This window comes from Ranitomeya imitator, chromosome 1, assembly GCF_032444005.1.
Source record: "Ranitomeya imitator isolate aRanImi1 chromosome 1, aRanImi1.pri, whole genome shotgun sequence".
Classification (NCBI taxonomy): Eukaryota; Metazoa; Chordata; class Amphibia; order Anura; family Dendrobatidae; genus Ranitomeya; species Ranitomeya imitator.
The window spans coordinates 666028572-666047747 of record NC_091282.1 but is presented as its reverse complement, the minus strand read 5'-3'; the positions used below and the strand labels follow the sequence as shown (position 1 = coordinate 666047747).

Genomic DNA, 19176 nt, shown 5'->3' with positions numbered 1-19176 from the left:
TGCCAGACGTGTCCCACTGCTTAAGCCAGTACATGTCCGGGCCCGTCTGAAGTTTGCTAGAGAGCATTTGGATGATCCAGAGGAGTTTTGGGAGAATGTCCTATGGTCTGATGAAACCAAACTGGAACTGTTTGGTAGAAACACAACTTGTCGTGTTTGGAGGAAAAAGAATACTGAGTTGCATCCATCAAACACCATACCTACTGTAAAGCATGGTGGTGGAAACATCATGCTTTGGGGCTGTTTCTCTGCAAAGGGGCCAGGACGACTGATCCGGGTACATGAAAGAATGAATGGGGCCATGTATCGTGAGATTTTGAGTGCAAACCTCCTTCCATCAGCAAGGGCATTGAAGATGAAACGTGGCTGGGTCTTTCAACATGACAATGATCCAAAGCACACCGCCAGGGCAACGAAGGAGTGGCTTCGTAAGAAGCATTTCAAGGTCCTGGAGTGGCCTAGCCAGTCTCCAGATCTCAACCCTATAGAAAACCTTTGGAGGGAGTTGAAAGTCCGTGTTGCCAAGCGAAAAGCCAAAAACATCACTGCTCTAGAGGAGATCTGCATGGAGGAATGGGCCAACATACCAACAACAGTGTGTGGCAACCTTGTGAAGACTTACAGAAAACGTTTGACCTCTGTCATTGCCAACAAAGGATATATTACAAAGTATTGAGATGAAATTTTGTTTCTGACCAAATACTTATTTTCCACCATAATATGCAAAAAAAATGATAAAAAAACAGACAATGTGATTTTCTGGATTTTTTTTTCTCAGTTTGTCTCCCATAGTTGAGGTCTACCTATGATGTAAATTACAGACGCCTCTCATCTTTTTAAGTGGTGGAACTTGCACTATTGCTGACTGACTAAATACTTTTTTGCCCCACTGTATGTCTATGGAGCATCTTATGGGGCCATTATTAACCTTTATGCAGGATTATCTGGGACATATTTTAATATGGAGCACTTATGGGGCCATAATGAACTTTATGGAGCATTATATGGGGCTCCTGATTCAATATGGATAGTCAAAAACACAACCTACTGATGTCTCAATTAATTTTACTTTTATTTGGTATCTATTTTTACTTTTGACATTTACCGGTAGCTGCTACATTTCCCACCCTAGGCTTATACTCGAGTCATTAAGTTTTCCCAGTTTTTTGTGGCAAAATTGGGGGGGGGGGGATTGGCTTATACTCGAGTAATTATATATTATATATATACCTATACTATGTGTAGATATTTATTTTAGCTATTCTATTCTAACCTGTCAGTGTGATTTTACTGTACACCGCACTGAATTGCCGGCTTTTCTATAGAACACCGCTGCGTATTTCTCACAAGTCACACTGTTGGTCCATGTGTAATCCATATTTTCCTCGCCCCCATAGACTTTCTTTGGCGATTTTTTTGCGCAATACGCTGATAAACGCAGCATGCTGCGATTTTCTACGGCTGTATAATACGGATCAGTAAAATACGGCAGATAGGAGCTGGGCCATAGAGAATCATTGTACCATGTGCAATCCGTATTTTCTGCACCTCTCATACGTCCGTAAAACTCGCTAGTGTGACGCCGGCCTTAAAGCAGAGGAGGTGTTCTAGTCAAGGAGAATCAACCAGGGCAAATAAAGTGCTAAGTGCTGTGCTAAGGAGACATATAATCACTCCACTCTATGCTGTTCTGCCTTAACACAACACTTTATTTCCCATTACAAGCCTAGTCCCCAGATGAATTTATGCTTGGACGAAACGCATCGGGACATTTGAGGGAAAGTGCAGGGCTTGCTTAGCACAGGGGTAGCTGTGCACTGCCCTTGTCAGGGCAGGAGCCTTTTGGGGATAGACGACTGCTAGCCCCATAGGGATTGACAGGGTATGGTCGGTCCTGAAGTCGCTTCATAATCCATCTTGGTACAAGATCATCTCTCCCCCCTCCCATATTGTCCAATTGGTGAGACCTTTCTTTTTTCACCTTTGTCAAATGCTGATTGTCTGTACTAATTGATCAATAGTGGTATTTACATCTAAAGGTACTGTCACACTAGACGATATCGCTAGCGATCCGTGACGTTGCAGCGTCCTCGCTAGCGATATCGTCCAGTGTGACAGGCAGCAGCGATCAGGCCCCTGCTGGGAGATCGCTGGTCGGGGAAGAAAGTCCAGAACTTTATTTCGTCGCTGGACTCCCCGTAGACATCGCTGAATCGGCGTGTGTGACACCGATTCAGCGATGTCTTTGCTGGTAACCAGGGTAAACATCGGGTAACTAAGCGCAGGGCCGCGCTTAGTAACCCGATGTTTACCCTGGTTACCATCCTAAAAGTAAAAAAAACAAACACTACATACTTACCTACCGCTGTCTGTCCTCCAGCGCTGTGCTCTGCTCTCCTCCTGCTCTGGCTGTGAGCGTCGGTCAGCCGGAAAGCAGAGCGGTGACGTCACCGCTCTGCTTTCTGGCTGCCCGGCGCTCACAGCCAGACCAGAGAAGCAGAGCGCCGAGGACAGACAGCGGTAGGTAAGTATGTAGCGTTTGTTTTTTTACTTTTTAGGATGGTAACCAGGGTAAACATCGGGTTACTAAGCGCGGCCCTGCGCTTAGTTACCCGATGTTTACCCTGGTTACCTGGGACCTCGGGATCGTTGGTCGCTGGAGAGCTGTCTGTGTGACAGCTCTCCAGCGACCAAACAGCGACGCTGCAGCGATCCGGATCGTTGTCGGTATCGCTGCAGCGTCGCTATGTGTGACGGTACCTTTACATTATTGAGGTGAGGTTTTGTTGCATTGTATACATGCTAACAGGATTACACTGTTTTGTTGTCTTGGTAAACATTTCACCAGAACACAATTATTCACATTTAGGACAGTGTATTCTGCACTTGTATAGATTCAGCCTTATTTACTGTAGCATGAATCTGTTTATCCTATAGGAGTTGTCCTTCTTTGGTTGATTCTCCTTGACCAGAAGCACACCTCCTCTTGTTTTAATTGTATGGTGGCACACATTAATAATTTTGTATTTTAATTGACTAATTAAAAGTTACATTTTAATTCTCACTTTTTGCCATATATCATTATCTTCTCTAGTGAGATAAATTGGTGGTTCTTATTTCATCACTTCTTTTTCCACACCAGAGTTCTGAAGTGGCAAAGAGTCTGGATCTAAATCCCATGGAACACCTGTGGAGAGATCTTAAAATTTCTATTGGGAGACTAGTGGTGAGCGAGTATGCTCGCTACTCAAGTTTCTCCGAGCATAGTCGGGTTGTATCCGAGTATTTCAGTGTGCTCGGGAGATTTAGTTTGTGTCGCGGCAGATGCATGATTTGCGGCTGCTAGACAGCTTGAATACATGTGTGGATTCCCTATCAAACAGGCAACCGCCACATGTATTCAAGCTGTCTAGCAGCCGCAAATCATGCAGCCGTGTGGACATTAGCTAAATCTCCAAGCAAGCCGAAATACTCGGAGACCACCCGAGCATGCACGGAGAAACCTGAGTAACGAGTATACTCGCTCATCACTAGAGAAGATGCCTTCATATATGAGAGACCTGGGGCAGTTTGTAAAAGAGTGGGCAAAATTCCAGTTGAGGTGTAGGAAGCTTGTTGATGGTTATAGGAAGCGATTGATTGCAGTTATTTATTCCAAAAGGAAGTTGAGGGTGCCGACAAATTTTGTCCGGCCCATTTTTGGGTTGTGTTTGAAATTATGGCAAATTTGCCCTTTTTTTATCTGTTCAAAACACACTTGCCACAGGTGAGTGGAAAGAGCATCACATTCTTGAAACAAAGATGCTTATCAACAATTTTGTCCAGTGCATTTTTGGAGTTTTTTTATGTGAAATTATGTCAAATTTTTGCCTTTATCTTTTTGTTGTGCAAATATACACAAAGGAAGAAAACATGTGTATAACAACTTGTGTAATTGCAATAATGTTCTTGGAAAAATACGGTACTTAATTTTGTGGAACAAAGGGTGCCAACATTTTCGGCAGTGAATATATACATTTTTTTCTATTTAATCTATGTGCATTAACGTAATTAGAGACCGATGGGTCCCAGTGAAAAATTTGGACCTGGTCCCTACATTCACCCAGCTTGTTGGTCAAATGCATGGGCCCTTGTAGCATTCTAAATCCTATAAGCACGTAGGTGTTGCACCTCCCCATTATGTAATAATGGCCCCTTCCACGTATATAGATCACATCCTGGTATATATAAAGTACTCTGCACTGCAATGCATTTCATCTGAATGTTCTTCATCGGACACACATCCAGCTGAAATATGCACTGGCGTGGATAGGGCCCACTCCGGCACAGTTGCAGACTCACCCTCTGCGACTAGGATCATTCTGCCCCTGTATGAGGCTGTTCCATTACCATGCGGTATTTGTCCTACTGTCACAGTTCTTGAGGCTCAGAATTATACATTCAAGTCTATGGGGATCCGCCAAGTACAACAAAAAATCTAATTTTTAATTTATCCATTGCCAAGTCACAATGACAGAAAAACAAGTTCACACTGTTCAGCCACCCAAAAAATAGATTTTTTTTTTTTAAGCAAAAAAAATGAAAAATGCTATGTGAACGTACCTTTAGGAGCACTGGCTCCGTACAGGTCAGATATATTAACTAAATACTAGGAAGGGGCAATGCTACCCCCCATTCAGTGATCACAGGTCAGTCATCCCCTTCCTAGACGACGTCTCACAAGGTTGGGTTTTATGGTACAGTCACGCTTCACCAGGAGGCTTTTTTCCCTGACCTCTTAAAAAAAAATTCATAGAGTCTCCAATAAAAGAACATCTGATAAATTACAAGTATTCTTAGGAGAACTCCCTACCTGGCTCCTAGGATGTGGCCAGCCCCAGAACAGCGGAGTGCAAATTTACGCAGGTGGTCTTTCCCCATAACATGAAATTCTGCGGTAGAAACAGTACACGGGTCGCGCAAAGAAAGTGCTGCACTGTAGAACAAAGCGGGCAACAAAATAGGGTAAATTGGCTTCCTGAGTGATCTGTATGTGCACAGGGGTAGAATTGGACAAATGTAAGGCAATATAGTGGATCAGGGAAAAAATATAGATACAAACAGGAAGAAAAAAAAGAATGGGAAAAAAAGAGAAAGAAAGAGGGAGGGATGAAAAAAAAAAAAAAAAGAACAAAGAGGACAAGAAAAAGAAAATCGGAAGGAGAAAAAAATGAAAAAGGAATAAAATGAAGAGACAAACAAGGTAGGTGCATGGGGGAGAGTGGTTGGTGGTGCAAGTGTGGGGTCATCCCAGCGAACGTAGCATAAGAGAAAGATACGCTCAATGGAAAATAGATGTACCGTATTTTCTGGTGTATAAGACGACTGGGCGTATAAGACGACCACCAACTTTTCCATATAAAATATGGAATTTGGGATATACCCGCCGTATAACAGGGGTCATCTTATACGCCCAGTCATCTTATACGGCGTGTGCGGTGCGTATGGTTCCCAGGGTCTGGAGGAGAGGAGACTCTCCTTCAGGCCCTGGGATCCATATTCATGTAAAAACGTCATCGCAGGTCCTACGCTCAATGCATTCTTAGGAACGGAGGCTGCCGCTTGCAACGCTGAGAGCCAGGGGCCGTCAGAGGGTGAGTATATCCATATTTTTTATTTTTATTCTTTACATGAATATGGATCCCAGGGCCTGAAGGAGAGTCTCCTCTCCTCCAGACCCTGAGAACCATCCAGGATCGCTCCCTGCACACGCCGTACCCAGCGTATAAGACGACCCCCGACTTTTGAGACAATTTTTAGGGGTTAAAAAGTCGTCTTATACGCCGGAAAATACAGTAATATTATAACAGGGCACATAGATAAGCATATTCTATGCGTGGTGTCCAGACCTTGACAAACTTGTCACGTTTGTCAAGTAAAAATGAAATTAAAATTTTTCACTTATCATAAATCTGTCCATTCTGAATAACAGATCTTCGCTTCCATAAATGCTTCATTCGTCTGATTAGCGCGCAGAAGTATAGAAGGTTAGAAGGCGAAATTTTGTAGAAGTGAGGTCTGGTACTTTGCGTGTAGAAGGATGACTCGGGGATTACGGCGTTACAGAACATTGGAGAGGTGACTGATAGATCCTGGAGCACAATCAGGATGGCACATGTATGGCTTGCTGCCTATGTACTATTAGGGTATGTACACACATGCGGATTTGGCCTTGCAGATCTGCAGCAGTTTTCCATGCGTTGTACAGTACTATGTAAACCTATGGAAAACAAAATCCGCTGTGCACATGCTACGGAAAATTACATGCAGAAACACAGCCGTTTATTTTACGCAGCATGTCAATTCTTTGTGCAGATTCCACAGCGTTTAATGCTATGTGCACACGTAGGAAATGTGGTGCAGAATTTTCTGCACTAAATCTGCATCTCCTGGCAGAATCCGCAGGTGCAGATTTTGTGCGTTTTTGTTGCAGATTTTGTGCCGTTTTGGTGCAGTTTTTGTGCAGATTTTACCACTGCGGATTTCTATCATGGAGGGGTGCAGAAACGCTGCAGAACTGCACAAAAGTAGTGACGTGCACTTTGAAATCTGCAGCGTTTCTGCACAGATTTTTCTGCACCATGTGCACAGCTTTTTTAATCACAGTGCAGTTCTGCAGCGTTTCTGCTGCTGCTGCAAAAAAAAAACACTGCAGATCTGCACTAATTCTGTGCTAAATCTGCATCGTGTGCACATACCCTTATACCTATTCCATTATAGGAATCCGCAGGTGTAAGGGTATGTGCACACGTCAGGATTTCTTGCAGAAATTTCCTGAAGAAAACCGGAAATTTTCTGCAAGAAATCCGCATTTTTTTTTTTGCGTTTTTTCCTGTTTTTTTTGCGGTTTTCTTAGCATTTTGCAAGCGTAATTAGCTTGCAGAATGCTAAAGTTTTCCAAGCGATCTGTAGCATCGCTTGGAAAACTGACTGACAGGTTGGTCACACTTGTCAAACATAGTGTTTGACAAGTGTGACCAACTTTTTACTATAGATGCTGCCTAAGTAGCATCAATAGTAAAGGATATCATGTTAAAAATAATTAAAAAAAAAAAAAAAAATGGTTATACTCACCCTCTGCAGACAGCCGATGTCCTCAGCGGCGTCCGTTCCTATAGATGGTGCGCGCAGGACCTTCGATGACGTCGCGGTCACGTGTGCGGTCACGCGACCAATCGCAGGTCCTTCACACAGAGCATCTATAGGAACGGAACCGGCAGCGTGCACCGCAGAGAGGCGGGAAGACATCGAGGGTGAGTAGATCACTATTTTTTATTTTAATTCTTTTTTTTTTTTGGTGCCCAGTCCGTGGAGGAAAGTCTCCTTTCCTCCACCCTGGGTACCAACCGCACATAATCTGCTTACTTCCCGCATGGTGTGCACAGCCCCATGCGGAAAGAAAGCAGATCAAGGCATTCCTAGGTGTGCGGAGTCACCGCAATTCCGCAAATTTAACCCCTTCATGACCTTGGGATTTTTCGTTTTTCCGTGTTCGTTTTTCACTCCCCTCCTTCCCAGAGCCATAATTTTTTTATTTTTCCGTCAATTTGGCCATGTGAGGGCTTATTTTTTGCGGGACGAGTTGTACTTTTGAACGACATCATTGGTTTTACCATGTCGTGTACTAGAAAACAAGAAAAAAATTCCAAGTGCGGTGAAATTGCAAAAAAAATGCAATCCCACACTTGTTTTTTGTTTGGCTTTTTTGCTAGGTTCACTAAATGCTAAAACTGACCTGCCATTATGATTCTCAGTCAGTACGAGTTCCTAGACATCTAACATCTAACTAGGTTATTTTTTATCTAAGTGGTGAAAAAAAATTCCAAACTTTGCTAAAAAAAAAAAAAAAAAAGCGCCATTTTCCGATACCCGTAGCGTCACCATTTTTCGTGATCTGGGGTCGGTTGAGGGCTTATTTTTTGCGTGCCGAGATGACGTTTTTAATGATAGCATTTCGGTGCAGATACGTTCTTTTGATTGCCCGTTATTGCACTTTAATGCAATGTCGCGGCAACCAAAAAAACGTAATTCTGGCGTTTTTAATTTTTTTCCCCGCTACGCTGTTTAGCGATCAGGTTAATGCTTTTTTTTAGGCTATAAAGGCACCGATGATTGGCCTCGGGGAGACCAAAACATCCAACACCGTGGAGACACCATCACATGTTTCTCAACGCAGTGAGAAACACGTGATGGTGTCTCTGCGGTGTTGGATGTTTTGGTCTCCCCGAGGCCAATCATCTTTGCCTTTATAGCCTTTTTACTAGGCACTGCTCCTAATAGCAAGATTCCTACTCCACACTGATGAGGGGCAAAAACCCCGAAACAGCTGTCTGTGGATGGATACCATGCTTGGCATAGGTGGCTTTCCTTCATATGATGCTGCCCTTCCCGTGGTTGTTCCTTCCCGGGGAAAGGCCTGGCTAGTCACTGCTTGCGTCGAGAAACACGTGATGGTGTCTCCGCAGCTTCTTTACATGCAAATGCTTTTTTTTAGTTGATAGATCGGGCGATTCTGAGCGCGGCGATACCAAATATGCGTAGATTTTATATTTTTTTTATTGATTTATTTTGATTGGGGCGAAAGGGGGTGATTTAAACTTTTATATTTTTTTATTTTTTTAGCATTTTTTCAACTTTTTTTTTTTTACTTTTGCCATGCTTCAATAGCCTCCATGGGAGGCTAGAAGCAGGCACAGCACGATCGCCTCTGCTACATAGCAGCGATCTGCTGATCGCTGCTATGTAGCAGAAATGGAGGTGTGCTGTGAGCGCCGACCACAGGGTGGCGCTCACAGCCACCGGCGATCAGTAACCATAGAGGTCTCAAGGACCTCTATGGTTACCATCCTGACGCATCGCCGACCCCCGATCATGTGACGGGGGTCGGCGATGACGTCATTTCCGGCCGCCCGGCCGGAAGCGGTAGTTAAATGCCGCTGTCTGCGTTTGACAGCGGCATTTAACTAGTTAATAGGTGCGGGCAGATCGCGATTCTGCCCGCGCCCATTACGGGCACATGTCAGCTGTTCAAAACAGCTGACATGTCCCGGCTTTGATGCGGGCTCACCGCGGAGCCCTGCATCAAAGCAGGGGATCTGACCTCGGACGTACTATCCCGTCCGAGGTCAGATAGGGGTTAATGAACATGTTGCTTTTTTTTCCGCGATGCGATTTTTTCGCGGAAAAAAATGCAACATTTGCACAAAAAATGCGGAATACATTGTAAATAATAGGAGGCATATGTAAGCGTTTTTTTCGCGTTTTTATCACGTTTTTATAGCGAAAAAACGCGAAAAATACTGTACGTGTGCACATGGCCTAAAAATGCAGGCGAAATCAACACAAATCTGCACAAAATCCGCAGAAAAACCGCAGGGAATCAACAGGGAAAACGAAGGTCAGCGCGGAAAAATCCGCAATGGAATCCGCAACAAGTGCACATACCCTTACAGTAATTAACTATGTTTAGAAATTGTAATCTTCTAAATCTGTGTTTCGATCACAAATATATTTAAATAAAGACTTTAGAATATTTGGACCAAGACACAGAACTCATCTGGAAAATTTCTCTCTCTCGCAACTGAGTATATTTGGCTCAAGCAAAAGCAAATTAATTTAAATGGGGAGATATTAACACACCGCTACCAGACACCCCTCAGACACCCCTTACGTCCTATTTGAATATATGATTGGGCATGCTGGAATCCATTATGGTTTTGCAGCTATGTAATGTCACTATGGTTATTTACTTACATCCCATTCACACTGTGCAGTTATAGAACATGGGGTATTTTTCTTATAAAGGCAGCATTATATTAGGTAGACCTCAGATAACAAACGGCATCTAATAGAAGTCAGGGGGAATACTGAACTTTATGATGTACTCTTAAAAAGCAAATCATTTTTTTATTACATTACTTATCAGACTTTCAAAGTTATTAATTTTGTAATATTCTTCACTACTATCTTTTGCATCCCATTCTAACCCAAAATCCATGCCACAATGCTGTTTTAGCTGCCTAGTTCTCCTTACAACAATCCATACTCTACAGAGTACAGGACTATCCCTATCTGAGTACAGAAGTAGAGCGCAGAGAGGTTCAGACATGGATAGTCCTGCGATTGCGGATTCTTGCAGAGTGGCGGTTAAGAGAAAGTCCTAATGTTCTGTTCAAGTCAGCTTTGTTTTTGTATTTCTTTACCGTCTGTGGAGCCTAAAATATGGGTATAAAACGTTCAATGGGTTGAATTTTAATTCAAATCTCATCAGTGTGCATCCATTCCATCTGCAACGCAGAAGATAACACATAGGTTGGGAATTTGTAAACAGTTTTCAGTAGAATTCTGGAGTTAATCTGTTTGAAAAGTTTTAAAATTTCATAAGAGCTTCATCATCTATTTGAAGAACTGGCAGGGTTCGGGTAGAGCATGACAGAGTACTGCCACTATTTTATGTCAAAAAGTGCCATAAATTACGGCAGAAAATGGGAGTGCATTTCATGGTGCAAGGAAGCTGATGGATGCCCTGAAAGTATTAAGAGATTCATGTCTCAATTTCCTAAATCTTAATCCAGTGGATTCTTCATCAAGACTGATGCACAAAACGCCAGTATTGAGTCATTGGCCCAATAGGGTGAAATATATCAAGCTAAAGAATTGCAGCATAATTTGCACCAAAACTTGTCCAAGCAGCAGTCAGGCCCGAATGGACTTCCATGTTGGCAAACTGATCATTAATACAATTGTTCAGGATGCATAGAATATTATTCTCAGGAGCACAGGACATGTGCTGTCAAGGAGGATCATTTGTAAGTAAGGCCTCTTTCACACTTCAGTTGTTTGGCGTCAGTCTAAAACCGCCATTTTCCTCAAATAACGGATCTGTCTTTTTTTTTTTTTACGGATCCGCTATTTTCCCATAGACTTGCATTAGCGACGGATTGTGACGGATGGTCGTCCGTTCCATCCGCCATGCGACGGATCCGTCGAAATTTGGCGGACGTTGTCTGGACATAGACGGACATTGAAACGTTTTTTGTCAACGCCGAAATGGCGGATCGCGGCGAATCCGTCGCGACCGCCATTTCGGCGGATCCGTCACCCCAATCCGCTTTTTCAATTGCGCATGCTCCAAAAAGTAGATACTTTTCCCAGACAACCCCCAAGTAACGGATCCGTCAAAAAAACGGATCCGTTAGAACAGTTTTCTCAACAATTGTGACGGATCCGTCACTATGTCGGAAGTGACTGACGCCAAACAACTGTAGTGTGAAAGAAGCCTAAGCTTAAAAATCATTTCACCTGACAAGCATTTTTATCGTTCATTTGGTGATTGACAGCCTGTCAGTACTTCCGGATTATGCAGAGGCGAGCTTTCCTGAGACTGATCATCGGTCAGTATAAATATACTCCAGTAGTGATGAATTTGCCCATACGCTCTACAAAAATCGCACACAGACTTTACTTTAAGGTCTATGGGATACAGACCATAACAATGAAACACTTCTAGTATAGATACTTTCAAAACGTAACAAAGAAAACGATACAAAACAAATCAAAGTGGATTGCTTTTTTTCTTATCTTCCAAGGCCCATTAATAAGAGGTTGTCCGCGAACAACCCAATCAAAAAGGCGTTGTTTTACTAAATACTTTTATCACCCCTCTACAGGATATGTCAAAAATGTATAGTTACAGGGGGTTCGAATGGGGGTCCCAAATTCTCATGTGAATACAGCAGTTCACATACATGACTAGAGTTGGTCACAAATGCGGCCTTACTCCTCTAAAAATGAATCACGTTTTGGCCAGGCATGAACAGCACTGCACCAATCACCCAAGGGACTATAAAAACACTTTTTTGGGATTGCTACAGAATCTGGCGGTCAACCCCTTTAAGGAATTTAACAATTAAAGAAGTGCTGCAACTATTCTAGCAGAAGCCACTTAACTTGTTTCTTAAGGTGCTTTCACATTGCATTTTGGGACATGCTAGGTGGCTCCATTGGGGCTTACATCCGAACCCGCCGCAAAACGAGACTCGGGCATATGCCCCTACGAGGTCACAGACTATAATGGTGCCGAAAGAGCAACATGTGTCATTTTCAGGAGTGTACGCCTACTGGAGATGGAACCCTAGATGCAGTCTGCTATGTCGGGGTATCCACCTCCAGGAGCCCTAAATACCCCAAAACGACGTAATTCAGAGTGCACATTCACTCTGTCGGCACCATTACAGTCTATCGACCCATTGGAGCAAACATCCGAATCCCGTTAGGTGGGAAACAAGCCCCGACGGAGTTGCTGATTGTGTGCCTGAACGCAGTGCGAGAGTACCCTTAGTGGAAACTGCTTCAGGAAACGCATCTTTGGGAAGTTTTCCCATTTCCTGAAGCAATTTGTTTTGCACAGTTTCTCCAAATTATGTTTTTCTAAACAGCTTTTTTGATTAGAAGAGAATTCAAAGAAGTGTAACGCACTCCTTTTTTTCCCCCATCTGGGATTTTTCTAATTCTTTACAGGAAAAAAATAAAAATGGTCAAAAGACTGAACATATGGTGAGCACAGTGGTTTTACACTAGAAATAAATAGCAAGCTTATCTCAAACTTTTTTTGAGGAATTTTTCAGTTTTTTGAGCTGACCCATCCCGAAAAACTCCACAAACTGCTCCTTGTGTACTTAGCTTAAGGGTGTGTTCACACTAAGCATTTTACGGAGTATTCTGAGCAGAAACTCTTTACCCAAAACTGAACTGTTCTGGTTTTTGCAGTTTCTTCTCCTAAAATTACCATATGAAAAAACAAAAAAACCTCAGTTGTGCACATACCCCTAGGGTACGTTCAGATGGAAATTTTAAAGAGCCCAAAGTTCTTCATATGAACAGCAAAGTATTTCCCACAGAAATTCACAGGAAGACATTGGTGGGCGATTTTTGGGGGGCGTTTCTTTGAACAGTAATGCATAAAAAAAAAATAGCGTTTCCTACTCCCATACTATCTCTTCATCTCACCCCTTCTCTGTTGGAGTCCCCCAAGACTCTGTCCTAGGACCCTTACTCTTCCCAATCTATACACTCGGCCTGGGACAACTCATAAAGTCCTATGGCTTCCAGTACCATCTATATGCTGATGACACTCAGATCTACCTCTCTGGTCCAGATGTCACCTCTCTGCTCTCCAGAATCCCAGAGTGTCTATCAGCCATATCCTCCTTCTCCTCTCGCTTCCTCAAGCTCAATGTGGATAAATCTGAACTAATTGTCTTTCTTCCATCTCGCATATCTTCCCTACCTGATCTATCAAATAAATGAAATCACACTTTCCCCTGTCCCCAAAATCCGCTGCCTCGGAGTAACGCTTGACTCAGCCCTGTACTTCAAACTGCACATCCAAGCTTTCGCCGCCGCCACCACCTCAAAAGTATTTCCAGAATCCGTCCGTTCCTCAACCCTCACTCTACCAAAATGCTTGTGCATGCCCTAATCATCTCCCGCCTCGACTACTGCAACATCCTCCTCTGTGGCCTACCTTCTAATACTCTCGCACCCCTCCAGTCCGTCCTTAACTCTGCTGCTCGACAAATTAATCTCTCTCCTCGCTACACTCCTGCTTCTCCTCTTTGCAAGTCCCTTTACTGGCTCCCAATTTCCCAGCACATCCAGTTTAAACTACCAACACAGCCATCCATAACTATTTTCCTCTGTATATTTCCAAACTAATATCTCAATATCTTCCCTCATGTAAACTCCGGTCCTCCCAAGACCTCCTTCTTTCCTCCACGCTTATTCGCTCCTCACACAATCGCCTCCAAAACTTCTCCCGAATATCACCCATCCTCTGGAATTCTGTGCCCCAACACGTCCGGTTATCCACCACATTTGGATCCTTCAAAAGAAACCTGAAAACCCATCTCTTCAAAGAAGCTTACAACCTGTAATGATCACATGGCCACCTCAACACCATCGGAGCCACTGCAACCCCCGAACTACTGTCTCCTTCCCCATAATCCTGTAGAATGTAAGGGCAGGGTCCTCTCCCCTCTGTACAAGTCTGTCATTGTTACTATGTTTACTGTAAGTGATATTTGTATTTTGATGTACCCCCGTCTAATGTACAGCATCATGGAATGGTGCAATATAAATAAATATGGATATAACAGGCGTAAAATATGGAAGCAATGCAGGCAGCACACGGAAGGAAAATACGGAAGCAAAACACAGACTGGACGCATACATGAAACATGGATACAGAAGCCACAGGGACGTACATTTCAGGTGGCTTACAAATATAAAATACGGATGCAAGATGTGGATTGCACACGAACGTAAAATGCGGACTAAATATGCGGATGGCACAGATGCAGGATTCAGGTGGCACACAAAAGTAGGATACAGAAATAAAATATAGATGGCACAAGGAAGCAAGATTCGGATGCAAAATATGGACGTCACACCGAAGATTTGGAAGCAAATACACACGGCTGAGGGGCAAGATACAGACAGCACATGGATCCACGATACGGAAGCGATATACAGACGGGACATGGAAGGGTCGGCCAGAACACAGCTGTAGGATTCGGACAGGACAAGCATGTAAAATTCGGAAACACAGATGATAATATGGATGAAAATAGTTTTGAGTTTTCTGGATGAAAATCAGATGCTTATTCCTGCACTCATCTGACGCTGGCCTATAAAAATTTAAGGTCTCATTTAAACATCAGTATTTTTCTTTTACGCAAAAAAAAAAATGTCACCAGCGTCAGTGTTTGATCAGTATTTGGTCAAGCGTGGGCAGCACGGTGGCGCAGTGGTTAGCACAGCAGCCTTGCAGCGCTGGAGTCCTGGGTACAAACCCCACCAAGGACAACATCTGCAAAGAGTTTGTATGTTCTCTCCGTGTTTGCGTGGGTTTCCTCCGGGTACTCCGGTTTCCTCCCACATTCCAAAGACATACTGATAGGGAATTTAGATTGTGAGCCCCGTCGGGGACAGCGATGATAATGTGTGTAAAGCGCTGCGGAATATGTTAGCGCTATATAAAAAAAAAATTAAAATAATTAAAAAAATAAAAGTGTCATCAGTATTGTTCACATACGGATACATTATACAGCTTCTCCTATACATTGCGATGCTAATTCCGGACTGCACACTGATACCATCAGGCCGCTCTACGGGATTATAACGGACCTGTAGCCCTGTATTACCACTTTTCATCTTCGCTGCTGGCAAAAAAAAAAGCATGCACTTCTCCGTGAGTAGACATATGACCGGCCCCATAAACTGTAACAGAAAAGTGCGATTTCCAGGAAACGCTTGGATACAACATGTACGTCTGAACGAGGTCTGACAGAAGGGATATTTTTAAAGCGTTCCCCCCCCCCCAGATGTTTTGAGGAGGGCAACACTTTTCCCACCATTTATCAAAACCTCTTTTAGGGACGAAAGAGAAAACGCACACAAAAAAAAAAACAGAATCTCACATGGAAACAAAAAAATAAAAATTTTTGCGTGTTTCGAAAAAATAAAACTGGACACTACCGAAGATGCCATATTACGCACCTCTGGGAAAAACTTTCCTTATTTTTTTTTTTTTTTTTTTTTTTAAAGGCGTTGGCAATAACCATCTGCAAAAAAAGAATAATAATAATAATAATTATATTCCCTACTGCATTTTTCCATTAACAAAAGAAAAAAAGCAGCAACATCTGCAAGCAATCTGCATGGAGCCTCTAGAGCCCCTGCCCCAGGTCTGCCTCTTCCTGCCGCCCGTGGAGGCTCCGGGCTCTTTTGTGTCCCCTTCCCCCGCCATACTCACTGGCCGCAGCCTCTTTACCTTTTCCTCACCCCATTATTGCGATTACACCTCCCGCCTGCAAAAAAAAAAAAAAATGCACACAAAAAAACATGGCAGCATTTTTTTTTTATCGTCTCCATTACGGCAGCGCCTGTCAGACATGCGAGCAGACGGTGGCGGCGGGGAGGGCGCAGGAGCTGCCGCCTATGTCTGAGGAAACAAAAACATGCAGGGGCAAGAGGTGCTGCAGCAGCCGCACAGCGCCGGCTCCCCTAATTGCTTCCAGCAGGGGCAGCAGAGACGTGCGGTAGTGCAGGGTTATTAGCGCGCCATCCCGCACTCTTGCAGGCCCCGGCACCGCGCACAGATTATTTTTTCCTCTTACCTCCAACCCTGTACATGTTTGCAGCCATTTCTATGCAGGCAGGGAGGGAGGAGGACTCCCCCCCTCCACCCTCCGACACTTTTTAGTCCAAATCCTCGTATTTAGCTCCAAAAAAACCCCGATGAATCCGACAGATCCTCCAGGTGGAGAGCACAGGATTCCTTTTTTTTTTCCTCTTTTTTTTTCTTTTTTTTTTTTTTTGCGGGGGAGAAAAGGGGGGGTAAAAAAAATGGTGGATCGATCAGAGGAGAAGGAGGGGAAAAAGATGCATTTAAAGGGGCAGTGCTCTGCCTCCTGACGGCAATGTGCAGGGAGGAAGAAGAGACAGTGATGGCAACAGAGTCCTGTACGAGGGGAGGAGGCCGGGGAGGAAGCAGTCATTACCAGAAGGCTTTGCCCTCCCACTACAGTAATGCTTCCTCCACCTCCATTCACATCTCCTCACGACCCTCACGTTTTTCACACCTCAGGGTTTCACACATGCAGAACAAAAAAAAAAAAACACCTCATACTCTCTTTGGTTTTTGTTCACACAATGGTTAACTTGAGGTGTTTGAAAACGACAAAAGATTTTTTTTCTAGCAGAAATCACCTCAGTAACCTCTCCTTTTTGTTTCACAATTTTTGTTTTCAGCTGTGCAAATATGTTTTTCAAGAGTTTTTTTTTCCTTGATCTGCAATTGCAATTTTTTTTTTTTACCTCAGACAGGTTTTTTTTAAAAGCATATTTGTAGTGTTTTTCAGGTTTTATTTTTTAAAACTTGAAACAAAGTAACCGCCGGAGCGAAATATGCTCAAAATGGCGCCCTTCTGAGTTTTTATACTTGTAGTATGAAGGACAGTGCGTCTTCTGAGAGGAAAATGCCCGAAGAATGGTCAGCTCCCTTTGTTTTGTAACTGCTTGGTGGCTGTGGAAACCCAAAGTTGCAACTTTTGTCGGAAATGCTGAAAAATAACTTGTGTTTTTTAGGAAATTCGTGATACAAAAAAAAAATCTCACATCCAATGCTCTCGCATGAGATGTCGTACGCTAGTGTGACTCCAACCTTAGGCTGCCGTCACACTCAGCGTAAGACAATACGGTCCGTATATTACGTCCGTAATACGCTGAAAAGTCCCCAAAATAGTGGTCCGTAGCTCCTCTGTAGGCAGGGTGTATCAGCGTATTTTGCGCATGGCATCCTCCGTATGGCATCCGTACTGCGTGTTTTTCTCGCAGGCTTGCAAAACCGACATACGGCTATACAAGGGATCCATGTGTAAAAAAAAAAAAAAAACATATACAGTGCCTACAAGTAGTATTCAACCCCCTGCAGATTTAGCAGGTTTAATAAGATGCAAATAAGTTAGAGCCTTCAAACTTCAAACAAGAGCAGGATTTATTAACAGATGCATAAATCTTACAACCAAAAAGTTTTGTTGCTCAGTTAAATTTTTATAAATTTTAAACATAAAAGTGTGGGTCAATTATTATTCAACCCCTAGGTTTAATATTTTGTGGAATAACCTTTCTTTGCAATTACAGCTAATAATCGTCTTTTATAAGACCTGATCAGGCCGGCACAGGTCTCTGGAGTTATCTTGGCCCACTCCTCCATGCAGATCTTCTCCAAGTTATCTAGGTTCTTTAGGTGTCTCATGTGGACTTTAACCCCTTAAGCCCCGAGGGTGGTTTGCACGTTAATGACCGGGCCAATTTTTACAATTCTGACCACTGTCCCTTTATGAGGTTATAACTCTGGAACGCTTCAACGGATCTTGGCGATTCTGACATTGTTTTCTCGTGACATATTGTACTTCATTTTAGTAGTAACATTTATTCGATATAACTTGCGTTTATTTGTGAAAAAAACGGAAATTTGGCGAAAATTTTGAAAATTTCGCAATTTTCCAACTTTAAATTTTTATGCCCTTAAATCACAGAGATATGTCACGCAAAATACTTAATAAGTAACATTTCCCACATGTCTCCTTTACATCAGCACAATTTTGGAACCAAAATTTTTTTTTGTTAGGGAGTTATAAGGGTTCAAAGTTGACCAGCAATTTCTCATTTTTACAACACCATTTTTTTTTAGGGACCACATCTCATTTGATGTCATTTTGAGGGGTCTATATGATAGAAAATACCCAAGTGTGACACCATTCTAAAAACTGCACCCCTCAAGGTGCTCAAAACCACATTCAAGAAGTTTATTAACCCTTCAGGGGTTTCACAGGAATTTTTGGAATGTTTAAATAAAAATGAATATTTAACTTTTTTTCACACAAAATTTATTTCAGCTCCAATTTGTTTTATTTTACCAAGGGTAACAGGATAAAATGGATGCCAAACATTGTTGTACAATCTGTACTGAGTACGCTGATACCCCATATGTGGGGGTAAACCACTGTTTGGGCGCATGGCAGAGCTCGGAAGGGAAGGAGCGCCATTTGACTTTTAAATGCAAAATTGACAGGAATTGAGATGGGACACCATGTTGCGTTTGGAGAGCCACTGATGTGCCTAAACATTGAAACCCCCCACAAGTGACACCATTTTGGAAAGTAGACACCCTAAGGAACTTATCTAGATGTGTGGTGACCACTTTGACCCACCAATTGCTTCACAGAAGTTTATAATGCAGAGCCGTAAAAATAAAAAATCATATTTTTTCACAAAAATGATCTTTTCGCCCCCAATTTTTTATTTTCCCAAGAGTAAGAGAAGAAATTGAACCTCAAAAATTGTTGGCCAATTTGTCCTGAGTACGCTGATACCCCGTATATGGGTGTAAACCATTGTTTGGGCGTATGGCAGAGCTCGGAAGGGAAGGAGCGCCATTTTACTTTTCAATGCAAAATTGACTGGAATTGAGATGGGATGCCATGTTGCGTTTGGAGAGCCCCTGATGTGCCTAAACATTGAAATCCCCACAAGTGACACCATTTTGGAAAGTAGACCCCTTAAGGAACTTAT

The 19176-nt window shown here is 42.9% G+C and overlaps 1 protein-coding gene across 13 annotated transcripts in view; it reads right to left on the bottom strand.

Moving 5' to 3' along the window:
- Positions 1–16581, bottom strand: part of MTA1 (metastasis associated 1) — a 168355-nt gene extending 151774 nt beyond the window's left edge. For 5 of the 13 annotated variants that reach the window (XM_069729100.1, XM_069729148.1, XM_069729109.1 and 2 more), the window contains exon 1: positions 16218–16392. In XM_069729100.1, the coding sequence (XP_069585201.1) occupies positions 16218–16245 (28 nt within the window). In that variant the 5' untranslated portion in view covers positions 16246–16392. Of the gene's footprint in view, positions 1–16217 lie in introns of all 13 variants that reach the window. The other 8 variants (XM_069729118.1, XM_069729135.1, XM_069729165.1 and 5 more) reach the window with 6 other exon arrangements.
- Positions 16582–19176: the final 2595 nt, after the last annotated feature.